Raw genomic sequence first — 23,558 nt, forward strand, 5'->3', positions numbered from 1 at the left:
TATGATAATGGATTTAGCAGAATTTAAGCAACACTTGATGTAGTGTCATAACGTACAAAACAAATATGGCGGAATACAATAATTTGAAACTAAGTATTTTGTTCCTGATTACAACTTATAGTGAGTACATTTTGTCAGAAAATCAATTTGTTATTAAAAGTGTTTTATTATCATAATAACCAATAGCCCCTTAGACTTTTCATTTATATTTTTATCTTTGAGAATAAATGGTTTAATTTCACATTTGGAGTTTAAAGCATATTAAAAAAAGCCTTACACACAATATTTTTTGGAAAAGGAAACGTAAATATTGAAGTAGTTTAAAAAATACGTGAATGCTACTCTCAAACCATTAAATCTGTAGAAAATTAGGCAAGCTCCAATCTAAACATATTTTTGTTAAAAAAAAATTCCATACATTGTCAAATGGTACTGGAGAGCCTCAAAGCAATTAAAACTTATTTAGGGTATGTAATATTATGTATAAATCTATTTTTGTTTTTAAGATTTACAATATCACTGATACTTATAAATCACACATAAGGAAATCGATCAGCTTTATCTTAAGGGGTCATCGTTAAAGTTGCTATCTACATTCTGCAGAAACTCTGTGGAGTTTTATTTCAAACGCACTTTTGACTGAAAGTTGTTAGGATAAGGACAGAGAAATTGTGAAATCTACTCTCTCTATCTTTGTACCGTTTACAAGGAACAAATAAAAAATTTGATAAGTTTAAATCTAGAAGTAAAGGTGTGTATCAAAACCGGAAGTGTTAATGATGAAGCACTTAAAGAATATGTTTATCTCAGTAACAGTATCCAACACGTATGAGATAAATATAGGATCTCCCTTGATTAGATTATTATCCAACGATCGCGAGTTGTGTGTTTTATATCCCCGAGCCTTTGCGAAAAAATCATATCTTACTAGGCTACAAATCATTTGAGATTTTTTTTCATCCCATGTTTGATAATACATGTAACAACAAAGACAACTTTTACACTGTTTTGTAGGACTTCACTTAATTTTACTTCATTAAGCTTACGCATAAAACATTGTGACGTCATAACTGCAGATACATGTAAGTGTGAGATAGAAAAATATCCAATGAGTCATATCCATGGGATAAAGGGGTAAACATGGGGTAAATAAAAATAACAGGTGTATTTTGCTTTCCAGAAACGACTGAAGGTTCCTGTTATATTTATTACGACGGTCCTAACGAGATCCAAGATTGCTCCGATAACACGTAAGAGATTCTCAATTTTACAAATGAATGATTGCCTTTAAAAAAAGTCAGAAAAAGCAAAATCTAAAGCACAAATGGCAAAAAGTTAGAAATTACAAAAATTAATAACTTTTTAATGAAATACATTTGTATGTAGTTTTTTTGTATGCATATTGTACCTTGTGAAAGATTATATGGTTTGAAATCTTATTCTGTCTGGTTGACCCCCTTTTCCCTATGTAAATCATGTTACAATGTCATTAAGGTATATTTTCGACATTTACTTTAATAAATGACATATTTTACTTTTACATGCTATTTTTTTGTTTTTGCCTGCTTTAAACAACAACAACAAAAAAAAATAAAATAAAAACAAATTAGCTCAGTCGTATGTCAGGAGAACTAAGGAACATAAATCACGTTTAATTTCAGCGGAAACTGGAAATGAAAGAGAGGATGTAGTTCTCATTGCTACTCTTTCGTTTTTTTGTTAATTAAAAAACTAATAGATATGATATGATTCTATATGATGAAAGAGAGGATGTAGTTCTCATTACTACGCTATCGTGTTTTTGTTAATTAAAAAACTAACAGATATGATATGATTCTATATGATAAAACAATGTTTTCCATTGTATTTAGTATAGCCCTAGCTATACTAGGTGGTTCCTATGGGGGTTTGCTCGGGCTCGGCATCTTTGTTAGTCTTATCGTCTGCATATGTTGCATGCAGAGGAAAAACAGGGAATGGAGTCACGGAGCAGTCATCATTCAAACACTCCCAGGAGTTGGTAAACGTTTATTCTATGATATTCTTGAAAGAAAAATAAGTTTGATTGTTTTTGTATGAAAAAGCCACCTCCAGCCAGGAAAGATGAAAGTCAAAGATACTGAAATTATACTCTAATACGGATTATATTCTAATACCTGTATTTAGAAAGAAAATTAATTTAAACAAATGAAATAAAAATGAAAGAAATGGGGTCTTGTAAACGACATTGATTACATCAATGCTGACCCTACTTTAAGAATAAGTACCTCACAGATGTATAAGATCAAGTATGCAATTGTTACTGTTAATGCAGTTATATTCACGATGGTTTTAATTTCTCATGTTCGCGATTTATTAATTTTCAGCGAAATTAAACCCATCGTAAATTTTATTTTTTGGTTTTAAAGCGTTTAAATGCTTATGCGAAATTTTGAATTAATTTCTTGCAGCGTGAAATTAAAACATCGCAATTGGTACTTTTTGAGATATCGTGAAATTCTAACACCGTGGAATTAAAACGACTTACAGTATTCTTGATGGTGTTTGCAAAGAACGAAACAACGAGCATTTTAGCCGTATCATTATTTTTTTTTAATTTGGATTTTTTTTTTCAAGTTTTATTCTTTTATTTTATAACAGATAACCCCAATGCTTATCTTTCTGGACACCAGCAGGTTCAGCATTCTACATTGACTGGTACAGGAATTACTCAAAATCCCAACATCATGATGACACCGACCAATTATGGACGTATACAAGGGCAAGACGCAACACCTGTGAATTTCCAAATAGCAACTTTGAATGCTGGTGCAAATCCAACAGGAACTGTTCAGCAAGAAAACAATTAAGAATACACTTCCATTAATGCATTGAAAATATTGAAATACTGTAAAACAACTTTTCTTCGCGTGCGACAAATATTCACGTTTTACGACTTTCTTTTACTAATAAATATTATTCGCAGCGAACCCTAAATTATGTTATGAATTTATGAAGAATATTTGCTCCGTCGCGAAAATTCATTCTTTTAGATCAATTATATATTTTCCCATTTTACAAAGCGTATTGTCAAGGAGGTTTCTGATGCGAAAGAAAAATAACGTCATGTTTTTGTGTACTATGTCATTAATTTCATAAGCACAATTAATGGTTGGTTGTTATCATAGGCATTCATCAAAAAATTTCATTTATAGTATATAGACAGACCTTCAGTCTATGAAATACTCACTATTGGTTTAAACAAAATGTTTCTTTATAAAACTGTAGTATATCAATGAGGTTTCCAGAAATATAGCGTGAGTAACATAATTCATAACATAATATAACGTTTACCGTACAAAAGTCTTACCCCCGGACTTGTTTTTGTGCGTATATTTTCCATTTTTATATTTCAAATTCGGCTTCCCAAAACTCATTTTGCTTTTGACTAAAATTTTCATTGTCATTTTTTTCAAGATTTAAAATTTAATAACATATTGAGTAACGGTGGAGATATTACTACAATGGTGATAATTTGGTTTAAACGAGAAAATATGGAACATCCTTAGCTTAACCTCTCTTGAGCTTAAACCTTTCTCGAAAAAATTGTTAACAAGATGTGTTTGTGAAACACTATGCACCCGGCGGCAACAAAGTTCGGAAAAAGTTTTTTTTAGCATTAAGGTCACAGTCAAGGTCATAAGGTCATTGACCTTTGTGTCATTTGAAAGAGCTTGATTAGTGGAGTATGCTTACCAAATATAAAATCTCAATCTCTCATGGTTCAAAAGTTATAGTGAGGGTTCAAAAAAGCTATTTTTAGCATACAGATCACAGTTAGGGTCACTAGGTCATTGACCTTGGTGTCATTTGAAGGAACCTGATTAGTGGAGTAAGCATACCAAATATAGGGCGACCACATAGGGCTCCCGGCAGGTGAGATCGGACAACAGGGGAGGCTTACTCCTCCCAGGCACCTGATCCCACCTCTGGAATTTTCGAGAGGTCCTTGTTTTATGTTCTCTTCACAGATTTTATGGATTTTTTTAGTTTGACCACTGCTCGTTTTCCTCACCTTTTATATTCCAGTAAGTAAAGAGCATTTGATTCTTGGATGGATTAGAACTAAGTTTTGAAATGAGGTTAATTTATATTCTTATCAGAGAAAAACAATTTAAAAAAAAGAGATTCTTAAGAGGTGTCACGAGATGTAACTGTCCAGGGTATAGACACAAATGTTACTGGATTGGATGATTATTTAAATGATAAGGAAATGATAAGGATAATAGATAGTATTATTTCCTTATATTTGTTAACTGTACCTTTATACCATATTCCATATTTCTTCTTGTTATTTGTTCATTTAATTAAAAAGTTTCTTCCTTAGATTATTTTTTTTCCAAAAAAGTAAAAAGAAAATGAAAGTCTGCATTACATTTTTATAAGGTATAAGATGAACAATGGATGGCGTTGCTTTTCCACAGGAAATGAATTTTCAGCATTCATAATAATGGTTCTACTCTTTCTTTAATCTACAGACGTGTATATGAAGGCGAAAAATCCTTCACTTAAGAAAGTAAGGAAAGAAAACGATCTGAGTAAAATCAATCACTTTTATCTTAACTTGAAACGTTTTCATTGGGATGAAACAATGTAGGCGTTTTGAAATATATTTGATATAAATTGAAAAAAAGTGCATGTAAGTGTTTAAATGACAGCATAAAAGAATAATATGTTATACAATTTAGATTTTTCCTTGTTCAATGACTTATTATCCAGTATGTTAAAATCTTCCGCGAACATTTTTGTTGCAAAACTATTTTTCTTCTCTTTATTGAGTAAACTGCGTAAAATAACTTAATTTTACATAATAAAAGAAACCATTTTATTGATTCACGTCTTCAGACTAAAAATAAAACCCCCAGTATTCTTAAATTTGATTTCTTTTAAACACACATAACTATTTAAAAAATATGATCTTAACTGACGTGTTATGAGGAAAATATTTAAAAAGTGTCTATAATTTTGACAGAGACACGAGAAGTTAAGCGTAGATATCTCCGACATATTAAAAAGAAATTAAGTTTTAAAAAGTGCGAAACCAAATGATGAATTACATAAATTGCAAATGGAGTATTTTATCTTTGTTGACTCTGTATAGTAAGTATATGCTATGGTCTTCACGGAATCGGTTATTTTATGTCTCCATTAGTGTTCTTAACTTTTATTATTTCATCAATGGATTTTTAACTTCCAGCACAGAGCTTTCTTTTCTTTATATAAATGCATGGAGCATTATATTAGATAGCAATTCGAAATTAAATTAATATTACAGCTAATCTTTACAATTCATATACCTAGGAACTATTATCAACCAATCAAGACTTTTAAAGTAGAATTAAAATTAAACATAGGAGTATTATAAGGTGAAGTATAGGGTAATTTCCACGTAAACTAATACTTTGGAAAGAAATTACGTTAGTATTCTCTTACTGTAATTGCTTTTGTACTAAATCAAAAAGCAATATTAGCTGCATGTTTGACATGGGAAAAAATATTTCAAATTTGTAATTAACTATTTCAATGACAGGAAAATAGAACTTTATAAACTTCTGTTGTTCATATTGTTATGGAAGAATTTTTTATAAGCTTTGATTAAAGCAAACTTGAATTATTGTCGTCCTGTACAATAATGATTTCTTATATAATATTGTATATTCGGATGTACAGAAATATTTCTTCTGACACATTTTTAAACTTTATTTTGGTTTTATTGATTATAAGGGTTTAGATTACATACAAATTAATCATAATAACACATTTTACTAGAAAAATAAAATTCTAAAAAATGTAGCTCATATTGCTTTAAAATCAAAAATGAAAAAAAAGTTTAAACTGCTTGTGAAAGACCTTACAAGCAGCCTAAGCAAAAAAGAATCTTGTTGCAATTGTTCTATGAGCGATTCATATTGATTCTTTTTTGTCTGTTTGTTGTGTTGTCCAATATCCTATTTTGAAATTTTTTACTCATACTCAAAGTCACCAATAGTTGGTGGAAGTCTGCATATTTATACCGATAATCGGCACTTAAGGCCATTGAGCAGTGAGAAATCTTTTTCATGCCGGATCCTGCTGCGACACCAGGCTTTGGTTCAATAGTCTCATCCGAATGACAGGTCCAACAATGGAATTTTAATCCACGATGAAAGGATTAACTCCTTATTCTGCGACTCTAGAGGAAACGCTCAAACAACTGCGCCACTCTAGAGACTCATTGATGTTGACGTACGAGAAACTGAGGAAAAATGTGTTCATTATTAATGTGGACTCTTTTAGTGAACAGTCTGTCTGTCTGTCAACCCACTTTTTGTGTGAGGCATATTTTCCCCCTTGGCTTAATCTTACTCAAACTTCAGGGAAAGATTGTCTGTGGATGGTATGTTTTGCACTTACCTTGAATTAGCAAATCTGAATCAAAGGTAAAAATAAAAAGGTATCAGGAGTAATGGATGTTGTCACCTGTCAAGAACTCACACACCCTGTGTGCCCCTTCTAATGATCAGGTAAAAGGAAATATATCTGTAGAATAATCATAGTGAAAGAAAATTGTCCTTACTATTTGTATCTGAGGCGTCGATAAAAATAAAAATAACAAGGAAGTTCCTTTTCTAAACAAAGCCAATGTACTGAACACAAAATTTTCAAAATGTTATCTTCAAACGAGATTAAAACTGGTGAAGGTAGCCTTATGGTAATGCGATCACTTTGTCAAACTTTAGGGGGGACCTAAGTCGTTCTACGTCAAAGCAGCGTTATGTGACGTCACAATAGCGACGTTTGTTTTTTACCTGTTGACTTTTGCAACTGTGATATAGGCAAACATGTAACATTGTTATTATTTAATAAGGTACACGATGTACAAAAAGAAAATTTCTTCATCATTAATAACAGTTTTATTTGATTTATTGAGTTTGTAATTAGTAAAATCCTCTTTATTTGGTTGATAATTCATAACAATTTCAGTTGTGAATAAATAGTACGACGATATGCTGATTTGCAAAAAGATTTAAGATAAAATTCAGCGAAGAAAGCGGCTTAAATCAGGGAAATATGTTTAATTTTATGGTTTCTATTAATTGAATTTTTCTGGATTAAACTAAGAAAAAAATTAAGAAATGTACTTGTACCTATATTTGCTTATCGATTTGTAGTGCATGTAGATTTTATTGTATAAAGTCATTCCTAGGTTCTAATAGGTGTTGGTTGTTGACGGGGAAATGGGAAATGGGGAGATACAGTGATTGGAATGAAGAAGAAAAGAATTGATCTGTTTAAATTGTTTCTAATGAAAACAAAATACTCATTTTTCGCAAAATAGTTTATATTCAGATGTTTGTCAGCGCATACTTACCTTTTTTAATGAAGAAAGGTCAATATTTAAGACACAAGAGTACGAAAATAAAAGAACAAGTCATATTTCTCGTTTATTTGATCATAAAGGTATACTTTTTTCTTTGTTAAAATAAGGAGATGAATCATTTCTTTCAAAAAATATTAATTATATCATTTTCACACAAAGACTTTTTAAGATATTACCTGTTATGCATGTCGGAATTATAAAAAATACGACAAGAAAAACGGGGTGATACTTACATTGTGCCTCTTTATAATTTTTCATGCCAGATGAATAACAATGAATTTGAATTCATTTTAAAAACAAAAGTCATATAGAATAAATACCTGTTGATTTCCAATGTGATTCGACATTTTTGGTTCTTTTTAGCGCGGATTTTGAGTAGAAAAATAATGTCTGAAAATTATCTATTTTTAGCATTTCACACTGTTTTTGCACGTGCTCCTGTGTAAAAATAAGCAAATAAAGATATTGTTTTTAATACCTAAAAATTAAGAGCAAGTGGTCAGGAAAAAAGTGTCAACGTTTTGAAAATTTCGCACAAAGACTTTTCGGATATAGGTCCCTCCTTAAAACGTAAACACTGGTGACTCCTCTTTTCCTTTGCCAAGCTCCTTACCTTTGAGGTTGTAATCACACGTCTTTCAAATGAGACCCAAAAATCGAAGGTTCCAAGTCAAGTAGGCATTGGCACAATTAAAATCCTCACTAATCACTGAGTGCGGAATAAAAATATGGTTTATAAGCTTTCATACAGCCACGTCTCTTTATCAGTGAAAAACAGCATACTATCAATCAAACAAATGAGATTCCTGTTATCTTTGTAGCATCAATCTATTTATTAGTAGCTTGACATTAATCGAAGGTAGAAGCGTTTAAGTACCGAATTGACTGGGAAACATAAACCCTATGATAATGTACTGTTAAATAAAGGAAAACTTCTATGATTTCTTTGTGATGACGACTAGTTGTTAGTTGTCATTAGTGTCTGTTAGCAAAACATTCTAAATACAAAAAGAATGTGTTAGTCTTTGTTGTTTCTTATCTCGAATTTAAATGATATATGTCTAATCAAATAAAAAAACACAATGAATATTGATATTGATTAATGGTATACAGGTGTTTGTTATCTAAATATATGCAAAATTAGTTTAATTTTGTTACTTTATGTTTTACATTTTCAGGGAACGTTGAAGGTAAATGTTATTACTACTACTCTGGATCTTACACTCACCAATATTGCTACAAGTAAGACTATATAAAATATTAATACCTGAGCTAACCAAAAATTCATTTTATTTTTTAATTATGTATTTGATTGTGTCATGTTTAGCCCATATCTACCTGCACTTGGAGCCACCTACGGATCATTGATCGTGATCGGTATTGTTGTAAGCCTCATTGTATGGTGGTGCTGTACCAAAAAGACAAATCAACAGGGATTAAGTAAGTATAACATTTTGATGACATACCTGATTACGTGCATTAGTAAAATTTTACTGAATCGATTTATTTCAGATTTGTTATCTCTACCGAATTTATGAGATTCGTGGCTTTTCGTACCTGTGTATCTTAATTTTTAAATTGTATGCCAAATATGCAAAGTAATTTGATCTCTGTTTCCGGATTGTGAAATGAAAAATTTATGAATTAAAATGTGTTTGGTAATATTTTATATTTTGACATTCATATCAAACTTTTTATCAAACATTTTATACCATAACTCCATAGCTAATGCCCCGCTTGCCCTTCTGAAAGTGTCCGCCTTCCTCAACCTCCTCCCTTAGATTCCTTAAGCGTGTGATAAAAATTCTCTGAAATAGTTTGTTTTAAAGAGGTGTTTTTAAAGAAAAAAATCGTAATAAAACATGTTTTTGAAGATTTGGGATTATTAATTTAAGTTTGAACAGTTTGGATGTTACTGATTGAGTCAAAAATATTTTGAATTGGAGAACACAGAGAAAACAGTCATTTCCATCTTCCATGTGACCGAACATTTATTTTCAGGTTTTCATTCTCAACCCAGTTATCATTTTTTCAAAACAGTTAGCATCCCTGTTTCTTACCAATCTGGAAATCTGCAGAACCAATATGGAAATCAACAGAGCCGATTTATTGCGATGGCTGGCGTACATGGTACACAGAACCCTTATAGCATGATTCCACTGACACCATATGGAAATCCACAGGGACAAACTAACACACCCGGGGAACTTCCGTGTGCAAGTTGCCATGCTTCGGAAAATTTACCTGAAAATATTCAGTCAGAGAATACGAAACCTGATTCAAACTAGATCTTACCAAACTCTTTAAAAGAAAAGTCAAATGAATATCTTTTAAATTCTAAAAAGCTTTTTTTCTTCGAAATTTTATTGTAATTGGCACTAGCATAACTTGGAGATACCGTACGCCTATAAAGTAACTTAAAGTACATGTTACATTATTTACCGGTACTGTTGAAAAGCTTTTATGTTTGTTTCATTAAACGTTTATCAATAAACTTTCTTCCCAGGCATGTTTTTGTTTTACACTGCTTTCATATCAAACAATTCTTTTAATATAATTGATAAGTTTAGAGAATAAAAAGTATCAAAACTCTTTTCATTCTACATAACTTTACTGAACTACTGAATCACCAAATGCAGTTACATTTCGAAATCCTAGAATTCAAATTTTGTAATAATCAATACTAAATCTATTCTCTACTCAATAGAATTTTCAGCAAGGCATCTGTGGCCTTTTTCACAAAAAAAAAACTTGTGACAAAGACAAATATTTTCCAATTCTCTAACAAGTATTTACTTTGTAGTAGATCACAAAAACACTTACTTTTCTGTTGCATAACACAACTTTGCAAAAAATATGTTGGTAAAATAAATATCTGTTTCAATCAAAAACTTACAGAGTAGAGGAAATTTTGTATTAGTCGTAAGAGTTTTTGTGAAAAGGGCCACTGCTCCTCAAAGAGTTCACACAATTAAAGAAAAACATATCTTTTGAAGGTTATTCCTGTGTTGACTAGCTCTCCCTCTAGTTCCGCTAGTTTTTAGGGCTGGGAAAGCTGTCTCATTCTCTGTTGTCTCTTTTACCATACAAGTTCATGCTCCTAAGGGTTGAGATGTGAATGACAAAAAGGGTAAACCTAACTTATATGTGCCTTGCCGACCTCAATACTGTTATGGGTCAGAATAACCCTAAATTCCAGCAAAGATCAATGACACAATTAAAACTTAACAATAATTTTTTTACAGTAATATATAATAAGTATATGAATAATAAAGTACAAACTTAGCAAGAATCTAAAAATACATACATCAGAGTGTCCGTTGCTGCACACAATGTCCCAGTGAAAATATATATCCCTGTTATATCTCAATAGTGCTTATACGACAAAGTATTCACAATTATTGTATATGCATCGAATTGACAGGGTATTTATACAGTATTTTAAATCTATAATATTCTAGAAATTGTTAAAATATGATATTACTGGAACAATCTGGACAAACACAAAATTTAGGAATGTTCTAGATAAAATGACCTAACATGTTGACCACTCTGGAATGTTCAAGAAACTTAATGTTACTAATTATATACATAATGAAACAATACACATCTTACAACAATACTGTCTTAATTTTGTTACATGAAAAGGAGGTTTAAAGTTATTTTAACTCACAACAAATGTTTCCCAGAAATTTTGTACAATCGTATTGTATCTGCATTAACCAGCTATTAACCGGCATGTACCAGCACAAATTTGTTTAAAAGCTTTTTTTATATACATCATCGCCCTATTTAAATTCATTCACCTTAAATTCTTCCCTGCTTCAAACGACAAGTCCATTCTTTTTAATATATAGTTTATGCGACACACATTTGAAAAAAAAGAATATTAAATTTTTCCTTGGTAAGAATGTAAATGATATGATGTTTATTTGTTGTTGAAAATCTCTTTCAAAAATCTATTATTTTTATAAAGATGACACCATTTGCAAGTGGAGGGTTAACAATAAGACCTATTAGATATAAGGCATTATTGGTCATTCAACAGTAAAGGATCCTTTTCGTGCTCTAACCTATTGCGAGACAAGACCTCAGATCACACATTTATACATTCAATTGACGACGGATTTTACGTTATTTCCTGATCATGACAATGAGCACACGGCGGGTGTGACTGGTCAGCAGGGGATGCTCACTCCTCTATGGCACCTGATCCCACCTCTGATGTTTCGGAGGTCCGTGTTTGTTCTGCTCCTATTTTGTAATGTTTTATGGAATTTGAGAGAGAATACTGTTTGTTATCTCCATATCCATCCGAAAAACCGGTCTCCACGCCCCGCAGTGGGATTCGAACCCGCGACATGTCATTTCAAAGTAAACGTAATGCTGTAAAAATATTAAAAGGGGCACTAATAAGTCCTTTCAGGAATATTTACTTTTATTGGTTACTCTGACTACGTGAAGAGGATGTAAAGAGTAATTCCCCGTTTTCTACGACCTCTCACAAAGGCATAAAAAAAACCCGGATACAGACGGAGAACAATATTGCATCAGCGGCTAAGCACAAAATGCTGTTTGCAAGCATTCGTAAAAAGAATGGTCCATTTCCAAACAAAACTGATACGAGAACATGCTTTTTATAACGTCCTAGAAAAATTAAATGGAAATAAACCTAAATTAGGTGTGCAAAAATTTCATGTTTTGATTTCTCTCTTGTGTATTTTTGTTGTGAAATAATCTCAAAATGTGTGAAGAAAAGCTATCACAATATTTTTTTTAGATCTGCTCTCCGATATGACTTACAGCATTATTCATAGCTTGGGCACAGTTCACGGTCGCTTATGCCTTGGTCACATTTCCCGGCCGGTGGCCGCACACTGGTGGTAATCGGTGGTAATCCGTGGTGTGAGCGATGCCCCTACATCGGTCCACATCGGCCTTGTAGTCTTTAAAGTATCAGTCACATTAACCAGCGATGGGGTATACGATAGGCAACCAATGCGTGGTTGCCGGCCAGACTAACAAAGGCCCAGTGAGGGATAAAACGATGCTCAAAGGTTATCAGCCGATGTATTTTATATCGCTCATACATTGGTGAACATCGTTCGTATGTCGGTTGACAATGGGCCGATGTTTGGTCGAACTTCGACCAAAAATCGGCTGATATTTGTCGCCCACCACTCGACTCCACTCCAGACCTCAGATTCAACGGACTCTTGACGATGCTCAGCCTTACATCAGCCAATCCTTGAAAGATATGTTAATGAAGGGATGCCGATGAGGAGCGATGCGGGGCATCGATGGAGACATTACTGATTTATAACTACAGCTTATTTTCTACCGATGACCTCCACCAAATCGCAAAACGGCCTCAGTCACCGTCCGATAACTATAGGTGTCCGGCCGGCAACCAAGACATTTTTATAAAAATAAAACTCATCGGTTTCTCATAGTCTATCCCATCACTGGAAAATGTGATTGATACTTTAATGGTAGGGAGATTATTTTTTTCACTGGGAAGCCACTTCGATTCTTGTTCGCCGCTCAGAGCACATTATCTCTAATGCCTAAGTCACATTTCGCGGCCGGTGGTCGTAAACCGGTGGTGGTCGGTGGTAAAATATGTGATGTGAGCGATGCCCCTACACCGGTCCACATCAACCTAGTAGTCCTTAAAGTATAAGTCACATTATCCAGCGATGAGGTATACGATGGTCGATTTATGCGTTTTTTGAAATAAAGTAGCGTGGTTGTCGGCCGGACTTACAAAGACCCAGTGATGCTTATAACTTATCATAAAACGATGTTCTAGGGTAATTGGCCGATGAATATCACATCGCTCATACATTGATTAAAATCGTTCGTATGTCAGTTGACTACTGGACAAAGTTTGGTGGAACATCGACCGTAGATCGGCCAATGTCTGTTGCCTACAATTCAACACCCCGATAACCTAAGATTCAACGGTTATTTGACGATGCTCGGCCATACATCGGCCAATCCTTAAAAATGTGTTAATGATGGGTTGTAGACGAGAAGCGAATGAAGCGGATGACCCCACTGATTCGCCTAATGGCCTCAGTCACCGTACGATTACTATAGGTATCAAAAACGCATCGGTTTCTCATCGTATACCCTTTCGCTGGATAATGTGACTGATACTTACATTTTCTTCAGGAATTATTCGAACACTAAGTAAAGTAATCCAACATTCTATTTATTAAAGTGTAAATTTTTAGAATAGAGAACACTATGCCATACATTCTTTATATAAAATATTAGCAACAAAATCATTTCTTGACTGATATAACATTAACAAGAAGATAGCAAATGTATTATTAAATAGAGTAGAAACTACTCAATCTAAGTGCCGGCCGGGCACCACTAGTGATCGGACGGTGACTGAGGCCATTTTGCGAATCGGTGGGGTCATCGGTAGGAAATAATTCGTAGTTAAAATTCAGCAATGTCTCCAACGATGCCTCACGTCGCTCCTCATCGGCAACCCATCATTAAAACATCTTTCAAGGATCGGCCGATGTGTGGCCGAGCATCTGTTGAATCTGAGATCATCGGGGGTTGAGTGGTGTTCAACAGATAACGGCCGATCATCGGTCGATGTTCAACCAAACATTGGCCCGTAGTCGACCGATGTACGAACGATGTTCACCAATGTATGAGCGATGTAATATACATCGGACGATTATCCTGGAACATCGTTTTATGATTAGCGATGCGTCACTATGCCATTGTAATTCCGGCCGGCAACCATGCCACTTTTATCTTGAAACGCATTGGTTGCAGATCGTATACCCATCGCTGGAGAATGTGACTGATACTTTAAAGACTACTAGGCCGATGTGGACCGATGTTGGAGCATCGTTAACACCACGGATTACCACCGATTACCACCGGTCTACGGCTACCGGCCGGGAAATGTGACCTAGGCAATAATCGGCTGATGTATATTACATCGCTCATAAATTAGTGAACATCGATCGTATATCGGTCGACTACGGGCCGATGTTTCCTCGAACATCAGCCGATGATCAGCAGTTATCTGTTGAACACTACGCAACCCTCCGATGACATCAGATTCAACGGATATTGGACGATGCTCAGCTATAAATCAGCCGATCCTTGAAAGATGTGTTAATGATGGGTTGCCGATGAGGAGCGATGTGAGGCATCGTTGGAGACATCGTTGAATTTTAACAACGAATTATTTCTTACCGATGACCCCACCGATTCGCTAAATGGCCTCAGTCACCGTCCGATCAATAGTGGTGTCCGGCCGGCAACCACGCCATTTTCATCAAAAAACGCATCGGTTTCTCATCGTATACCCCATCGCTTGATAATGTGACTTATACTTAAGAATTTCATGAGACCGTATTTCATTTGTTTTATATCAACAGATATCTTTACTACATGTTGCATTTCAATGCAAATAGCATAGGTTGATTAGTGATTTAGGTACGCATTTTATAGTACCACCGATACCTATTAAATAGACATAGAAAGTTTTGTACAGCATTATCGAATGAGATCATTATATGCGTTCCGTTATAAGAATGCCTATTTTTGTATTCATATGAAGCAGAATTTGTTCATAATCTTTTGCGTAAAAAAAGAAAACACTTGCTGTGGCCTTCAACTTGACATTTTGATATATCGACGACGCTGTCAATTGACAGTGGTACTTATTATTATTTTGTCGATACGACATATCCCGGTGAGCTTGAAATGAAAGATATCACAGAATCGTACCCATTTATTTCATATTTGGAAATCTTGCTAGAGGCAGACAATGATGATAGATTAGACTTATAATAAAGTTGACGACTTGAACTTTTTAATCGCCAACATCCCTCACTTAAGCAGCAATGTACATGTACCTGCATAGGGATGTATATCTCTCAGTTGATTCGGTACGCAAGAGCATGCTTTACGTATTAACAATTTCTAAAACGAGGCAGGTATTGACATCTCGATTAAAATCACCATTCTGTTAGTTCTTTGGTCGATGACCTTGTCAGCAAATTCAATATAGCATTAAGTCAAATGCTGACTGACGTTTTTCATTCTACTTGATAGGCCATCATTAACAGACTGAATTGTCGACGAATTTTTTTCGTTCTTTCTCGACCTTGACAAAAAGCACATGACGCGTGTGACCGGTCAGCAGGGATTGCTCAACCCTTTATGGCAACTTATTCCACCTCCGATGTTTTAGAGGTCCGTGCTTGCTCTGTCCAAAAATTTGTATAACGGCTTTTGAGATTTGATACTGTTCGTTATCTCCATATATTTCGCATTGATGAAGACGCGCAGTCAGTAGTTATAGTATCCGCTATAGAGTCGCAAATGTTAGGAGTTCCTCCTTACATCGCTGGTATGAATCCCATTGTTGGACGTGGAGACCGACCCTTCGAATGAGACCGTATAAACCGAGGTCCCGTTTCGCAGCAGGTGCTGGCACGATAAAGATCCCTCCCTCCTTAATGGCTCCGAGTGCAAAATTTGCTGCTCTTCACCGGCAAGCGTTGGCAACTCCATATACGTAAAAAATTCTCGAGAGGGACGTAAAACAACATACAAACAAACAAACAATGAAGTTGAGAAAAAACTTAATATAAAAAAAAACTTAATAAATAACAAGTTGATAAATTTCAATAGGAATTGAAGTGGGTCGGTCAAATCCTATGAGGGCTGAAGGCCTTTTTGGAAGATTTGATCACGTACCGACCCACTTCAATTCCTATTGAAGCTTATAAACTTGTCATTTATTACTTATATATACATTTGAGATGGACGATTCAATATAATTGGATTTAAATATCGCACTAACAGTTCGTCGTGGATTTCCGACAAAAGTACGCAAGGTGTAAATCGGCTTGAAAGGAGGTTACGCTTCGAATTCATCAGGCTAAGGACTCTATTTCGAAGGGAATATTTTGTTAAAGGCTACTTATGATCAGTAATATTGAGCAGATTGTTGTCTCAAAATATTTTATTGTGAACAATGATTAACAATGCTGAAAAGACACAAGAAACACGCCCGAAGTTCGATGATAAAAAGTTGGAAGAATTTCGGTCGTCCGAAAGGGATGGGTGGATCCGATGGATGGAGACACTTGTCCGAGCCAATTAATTTGCAAACAAATATTAAATTTGATCAAAAATATTAAATTAACGATTACACTAACTAAAGCCATATTTATGATGTATACAATTAACACGGAGACACTGACGACAGCTTACAATGAACTATGACGGCGCTGATCGAGATGTTTGTCAACTGTTCGTGACGAGATTGCAATGCTTTGATATTTACCAACAGATTTACACATTTATCGTGAGTAGAATTTAATGAAAAAATAATAGTTCAAGGGGGCCGACTATAGTTTAATGGTGTAAACTACAATGGCGAAACTCTTCATTTTTATACCATATATAGCTTACATTAACTTCACTGTACATGCAAAGTTTGGGGGAAATCTATCGTCTAGGTATTTTTGAGGGACCGTCTCAAAATACAGGTACATTAACTATAGGATTCTATAGGAAAATGCCAATTTTTAGCACTTTAGAGCAAATTATAGAAATACTACAAAAGGCATTTTGTTCAAACTATAATATTTGATGAGTAATACTATATTATACAATATCTGTAAGAAGCACAAAATTCTACTGTCTTGTTACAAGAGTGGGCATCTCAAAATACAAAAAATTAGCAATTTTTACTATTTTTATAAATTATTACTAAATATGACGTACACAATGGATTCACATGAAAACATAATAAAAATATTCGAGATATTCTTAAATTTCAATGTTTTAAATTTCAAGAGCGTATGTTTATTACTTTTTCTTTAATAATATTTTTATTACACCTTTCTTTAAGAGCTACAGATTATTATAACGTCAAAAACACACTGCAACGACGTCAACCTACCTATCAATTGCAAAATCGGTTAAAAATCAGTTATATCAAATTGTAATTACATTTTTATACCTATAACTTCTTTATTTTGTTTAATTTTAATAATCAAGCGAAAAAAGTTGCATTATAAAGAGTAAATACGCTTCATTTTACTATGATGCGCGAAATATTGCGCAATGAAAACTATAGTCGGCCCCCTGAAGCCTATATCATGAAGACTTAACAGAAGGTCTACCGAAAAATAAGTGTAAACGTTAGAGACTGTGCAGTTGACAATAGTGACATTAAACTTGTAAACAAAGGCTTGCCTAGTTTCTATCGATATATTTTCTATGTACACACTCGGGTTAAAATTGATCGTCAAAACATGTATGAAATACTTATTTACGTTGTAAATAAGACAATAATTTGACTTGCTTATTTTGTTCTTTATACACGAAAAGCAAATACTGAAGTAGAGCAAGTCAGTTTATACTGTATTTATCTAACGGTAGATATTATTGCGCCGGGTGATTCAGCCATGTATTGACCTCTGACCTCCGACAAACCACACAGAAGTGAAGATATTTTCTCTCTGTATCTTTATATAATGGAAATATACCAGAAATGTATATATTTGTCTGTCATGCAATTTTCTTTTTATTGAAACTCAAAATCTTATTCTTAAAAAAGTATGTATATAAAAGTTAAAATTTTCAGTCTTTTATTACGTGTGTGAATATTTTAAATAACTGATGAATACGATAGAAAAATATCAAGATGGTGCATATCAAAATCACAATTTTCTGTTTTTATTACTTGCATGCGTATTTTACATAACTTAAATGATAAATAAGATAAATAAATCATATTGTGTATATTACAGAAAGGAAAAAGGCCGAAAACTGTTTACTCTGTGAGAGTAAAAAAAGTAATCGATGGCCGTAGGCACGATGACACATTTCAATTAATTGTCTCCTAATAAATCATAATAAGTTTTTCAAAAGCTTAAACTTGAGCATCAAATCTTTTTGAATTTTTGCATGAGTTCTGTAAAATCTCTCTCAAAATAAAAATACATGACTTTTGTATAGTATTGAAAATGATATATAACATCCAACAGCCTATTTTATTTTTCAGCTTGTTTCTTTATACGAATATTTTCTTCCAACAGATAACCCCTGTGTGTATCCTCATTGAAATCAACAGATCCACCACCCTACATCAGCTGGTGTACATGGCATTCATACATGCACCTTTATTGTATCATGATGGTACCCATGCAGTATGTAGGATCACATGTACAACATGGTGTCGAACCTGTGATTTCATAGTCTAATTCTAGTGCAGGAAAAATCCGGAAGGAGTTATCCAGCTAGATAAATCTTTTTCTTCACATCAAATTAACCATCGTATAAACCTATTCAATTAAAGGTAAGTTTTCAGAATAAAAACAACCCAAGAAAGACGATTTTAACAAAATGTTCCAAACATAGAGTAATACAATTATCCTTTCTGAAATTATATCTGTTTTGTTCATATTGTACAGAGAAGGCAAGGCATTTTTTATCAAAAAATGTCGACATCGAAACACACGGCATTTCTTCTAACTGATAAGAGAATTAAAGTTCTGCCTTATTCAAACAACATTTCGTTTAGTGTCACAGAGTACAAAGCAAAATGGCGGAACACACCAAACTGATACAAATTTACTGTGCAGTTGTTTTGTTTACAGTTCTCAGTGAGTATAAATTCCGTCACATAGGGATTCTTTAAAGCATGTTTGACTGTTTATATGTTTAATTATGTATTATACATCTTAGATTCGTTCTTGCTTCAAAAACATTGAGAATTTTTCTTTATATTTCAATCACAAGTGAATGTATAAAGAAACTGTTAATCCTATTTTATTATTAGGAATTATGCGAGTCTCTCTTTATTCTCGAGCATATTTGTGACGTAAAGAATTTAATTACGCAATGATCAAGACGTGTAAAAAAATTGGCCTTCTTATTGATCACAAATAATTATTTTGCCAAAATAAAGTGAATAGTGAATGCAAAACACACTCATACATGTAGTGTTAAACGTCATATTGCTAAGTAAAAGTAAAGGTTTGCTCATGATTAAAACTAAGATAGCCTGTGAGTCCATTTTCTTTTTAAAAAATGAAATATTTATCTATATTTAAAAGAGAAAATTCTACCTCCCTGATAATGCCTTTAATGCGATAAAATTCCTTAACTGGATTTATAAAATAGAGAAGAAAGATGATTGTTCATTATTTTCAATTTTTTTCATTTGTAGAGACATTCCTGAAAGCAAACGTTGAGAAAAAGATTAGAGTTAAATTAAATATTGAATGTGATGGTCATTATAGTTTACGTGTGACACAAAAATTGAATTCGAAGAAGAATCACTAACATTTTATACAATCCATTCAGCTTTTAATCATCAATTTACCAAGTATACTTCTTACAGTATAATTCGTACCAATCGAAAAAAAAAATGTCAAAATTATATCCAATAGGATTACCTTTTGCGGTAATATTTCAATGTTTACATTGTATAGCAAATGTTTTCAACAAAAGTAGACACATTTAGTTTAGATATATTTCTTGGAAGATGGTATACATTTCTTTAGGAGGAAGTTACCTGCAATATGGTGGATATTGAAGTTGTTTTAAAGGGAGTACTATGTATTCATTGTTCATTGCAACTTGAAAAAAAAAAAAACGTTCAAATTAACATGAATTGTAAATAACTAAAGGTAGAGAACAAATCCTCCCGTTTTAGAGAAAGTTGAAGCTTCCTGCTATTACTATTACGATGGTTATGATTACAGCCGATACTGCTACTACAAGTAAGAGTTTCTTGAAATAGTGAAATTACAAATCTATATAAAGAATAAAGAAATCATCAATTCAATAAAATAACATGAATAAACAATGCATGTATATGGCTTCCATACCTTCTGTACAACTGCATTTGCTTTATTTGTAAATTAAAAAAAAACGGTAAGACACAGAATAATATTTTCAATAAGTATTCCATTTATTTTTTTCATTTGAATTTTTTATTTTTGTTATTTAGTCCATATTTGGTAATATTTGGTTCTTCCTATGGAGCTGTGATCGGACTCGGCATTCTTGTAAGTCTTGTCGTCTGCTTCTGTTGTATTCATAAGAAAAATAGACAATGGATCCAGGGCGGCGTTATTGTTCCAAGAGTTCAAGGAACAAGTAAGCTATTTATCTGTCTTAATTTGATGTTTCTTTTTAACACGATCGTTAAGAATTATTTCTAAGATAATTCGATGTGTTCCTTTCATTAGAAAGTTTTTTTGTTTCTATCTTATCCATTTTGTTTAGCTTTGATTAAACTGCCATTTGTAAAATCTCCTTCAAAATTAAAATGCAAAATTTTGCCTTAAAGATATTACATCATGATAAACATCAGTCCTTTCCCTGCCATTTTTAAGCTTGATTCGTTATACAATGACTTTTTTAAAACAGATAACCCTCTTATGTATCCGCCTGGAAATCAACAGATCCCTCATCCTACAACAGCTGGTGCACAGGGCATTCAAACCCCTTATATTATGATGGGACCCATGCATTATGGAGGTTCACAGGGACTGCATGGTGTCCAACCAACAGTGAATTTACAAACTAATTCTAGTACCGGCGAAAATCCGTCAGCAGACGTCCAGCAAGATAGCAAATGACTAGCAAGTGTTCTGTTTAGACTATAAAAAATGATCAAAATAATGTTTTTTTTACAAACATTTTGATTGGAAAAGTATACATTTTTATGTTGGAATTTATTGATAAGAATATATATGCTTTTAATTTTAAAATAAAGTCAATGATGTTGAGTTTGGCTAAAGATTTGTATTATATATAATGGTTACACACATTTGTGATAAACGCTATTGTTCTGAGGTGTCACAGGTAATCAACTTCCAGCTGACAGTACGACTAATTTTTCTCTTTAAAGCAATTGCTGTTCCTTCAAGACAGGTTTTAAAAAGTAGATTTAAAAAAAGTTACCCTTTTTTATTATAAATTGACACCCTGAATACAGAACACGAATTTTCGGACGAATTTGACAAAATACGATGCGGGTTCCAGTAAATGTTCAACCAAATCTCTTTCCTTACTCATGACTAAAATATTACCAGGAATAAAAGAGAAGAGTACTGTGCAACAAAATATTCAAGAAGTAGTGTAAATCAGATTTTGAACCAGGGCTCCTGATCCCACCTCTGATGTTTTGTGGGTCCTTTTTGCTCTGCTCCAATCTTATATAGTTTTATGGACTTTTGATTTTGAATACTGTTCAAAATCTCCATATGTTTCATCTAAACACAAGAAAAATATTTCATATCTATGAATTTATATGACAATTAGCCCTTTGATTAGCTTTTAAAATATCATTCACAAGATTCTTGTGTAACACGTGTTTGACGAGGTTTAAGGCACATTGCTCAAGAGAGTATGTTGTGTAAAAACGCAAGTAGCACAATAGGAGCATAGATGTATCATGGTAGCCTTTCCTTATTGAAAATCAGAAAGTTTCGTAGCAAGTGTTCTAATCTAACAAACTAATCACATCCAATGTTTAATTGTCAAAGTTTGAATATAAAATATGATACTAAAATTAAAACTGCATTATGTCATCTATGATGAATATATATTAGTATTAAAGTAACTTGATCCGAAGGGTCGTATCACGTCAAGTTAACAGGCGCGGATCATCAGACCGTACATATCCGTGTGCACCTTATCCTAATCCGGGAATGGCGGAGAAATCGCTGTATAATGACACAAATGGAGATAAAGAACAGTATTCCAGATCAAAAGCCCATAAAACAACAACAGACAGGAGCAGAGCAAACACGGGCCGTCAAAACATCGCAGATTTGATTAGGTGGCAAGGAGAAGTGAGCATCCCCTACCGACCGGTCATACCCGCTCGTTTAGAAATTGTTCATACGTAATACATTGTGAAATATCAACTGAGATAAAAATCCGTTGTGAAATATCAGTGTATAAATAATATGAAACGTTAATAATCATAGTATGAAAATATTGCCAGTCACACAATGATAAATGTGTATTTGTATCTTTGACAAGGTCATTGTTACGAAATGAAATTACTATTAATTGACAATACTGTTGATATATCTTGTTGAAGGCCATCAAATTGTTTGTAAACAGATTTTGACAAATTCTGCTTCAAGAAATTGTTCATACGTAGATAAAAATTGTTTACATAATTAATGATAGATTATCTTTGCTGACAAGGTCATTGTATCTAAAATAGAACAAAACAAGATGTGTTTGTGAAACGCTATGCGCCCGGCGGCAACAAAATTTTTAAAAAGCTATTTTTAGCATATGTGTCACAATCAAGGTCACAAAGCCATTGCCCTTGGTGTCACTTGAAAGTACTTGATTGGTAAAGTATGGATACCAAATATGAAGTTTCTATCTTTTGTGGATCAAAAGTTATGAGAAAGGCACACAAAAGATTTTTTTGCCATACAGGTCACAGTCAAGACCAAAAGGTCATTGAGGTTGGTGTCATTTGAAAGAAATTAATTAGTGAAGTATGCATGCCAAACATGAAGTCCCTATCTCTCATGGTTCAAAAGTTATGGCCAGGTTAAAGTATACAGATAAAAAGCTATAATTAGCAGATAGGGCACAGTCAAGGTCACAAGGCCATTGACCTTGGCACATTATAAGAGATCAAGTGTCTAGTGACCAAATATGAAGGGTTATATTTCAAGGTTCAACATTATTTCGAAGGTTAAGCAAACAAACAAACAAACAAACAAACAGACAGACAGACAGGACAAAAACAATAATCTGACTTTGCATAACAATGCTGATAGCATTCTTGTTTCATCAAGGTGTTTTCAATAAATTATTGTATAGCCTTTTAGAAGTATGATATACGTAGAGAATGCACTTGCAAATTTTCAAATACCGTTGCAAGTTGTAGATTGCGATAAAGTCATTGAAAAGTTAAAGTCATCACGTTCACTTTAGAGCAGAACAGACATTGAGATCTAAGGATCAGATGTCGGATTTGAGCTTGAGCAATTCATTTTGCATATGTCAAGGAAGGTACAAGGATGGATATATTCCAATTTTAAAGGATAAGGCTACATCAAAAGAGTTTTATCATTAGAAATATTTTTCAAAAGATTTTATCATTAAAAAT

The 23,558-nt window shown here is 33.3% G+C and overlaps 2 protein-coding genes across 2 annotated transcripts; both read left to right on the forward strand.

The window, feature by feature from the left end:
- LOC134260491 (uncharacterized) lies at positions 1-3,077 on the forward strand. Its single transcript, XM_062743044.1, has 4 exons — positions 1-120; positions 1,181-1,250; positions 1,872-2,020; positions 2,641-3,077. Exons 1-4 carry the CDS (start codon positions 66-68, stop codon positions 2,847-2,849), a joined length of 483 nt encoding a protein of 160 aa, XP_062599028.1. The 5' UTR covers positions 1-65; the 3' UTR covers positions 2,850-3,077.
- Positions 3,078-18,982: 15,905 nt separating this feature from the next.
- LOC134260494 (uncharacterized) lies at positions 18,983-21,146 on the forward strand. Its single transcript, XM_062743046.1, has 4 exons — positions 18,983-19,065; positions 20,121-20,187; positions 20,418-20,566; positions 20,840-21,146. Exons 1-4 carry the CDS (start codon positions 19,005-19,007, stop codon positions 21,049-21,051), a joined length of 489 nt encoding a protein of 162 aa, XP_062599030.1. The 5' UTR covers positions 18,983-19,004; the 3' UTR covers positions 21,052-21,146.
- Positions 21,147-23,558: the final 2,412 nt, after the last annotated feature.

Source organism: Saccostrea cucullata, unplaced genomic scaffold, assembly GCF_032062105.1.
Source record: "Saccostrea cucullata isolate Sc308-1 unplaced genomic scaffold, CSIRO_AGI_Scuc_v1 ctg4150, whole genome shotgun sequence".
In the NCBI taxonomy this organism is placed as follows: domain Eukaryota; kingdom Metazoa; phylum Mollusca; class Bivalvia; order Ostreida; family Ostreidae; genus Saccostrea; species Saccostrea cuccullata.

Bases quoted from the DNA above. Each gene is read 5' to 3' on its own strand.
- LOC134260491 (XM_062743044.1), top strand. From the start codon at position 66: ATGGCGGAATACAATAATTTGAAACTAAGTATTTTGTTCCTGATTACA. The intron at 121-1,180 runs GTGAGTACATTT...TTTGCTTTCCAG, and splicing joins GTTCCTGATTACAACTTATA to AAACGACTGAAGGTTCCTGT. The intron at 1,251-1,871 runs GTAAGAGATTCT...CATTGTATTTAG, and splicing joins CAAGATTGCTCCGATAACAC to TATAGCCCTAGCTATACTAG.
- LOC134260494 (XM_062743046.1), top strand. From the start codon at position 19,005: ATGGCGGAACACACCAAACTGATACAAATTTACTGTGCAGTTGTTTTG. The intron at 19,066-20,120 runs GTGAGTATAAAT...CTCCCGTTTTAG, and splicing joins TGTTTTGTTTACAGTTCTCA to AGAAAGTTGAAGCTTCCTGC. The intron at 20,567-20,839 runs GTAAGCTATTTA...TTTTTAAAACAG, and splicing joins TCCAAGAGTTCAAGGAACAA to ATAACCCTCTTATGTATCCG.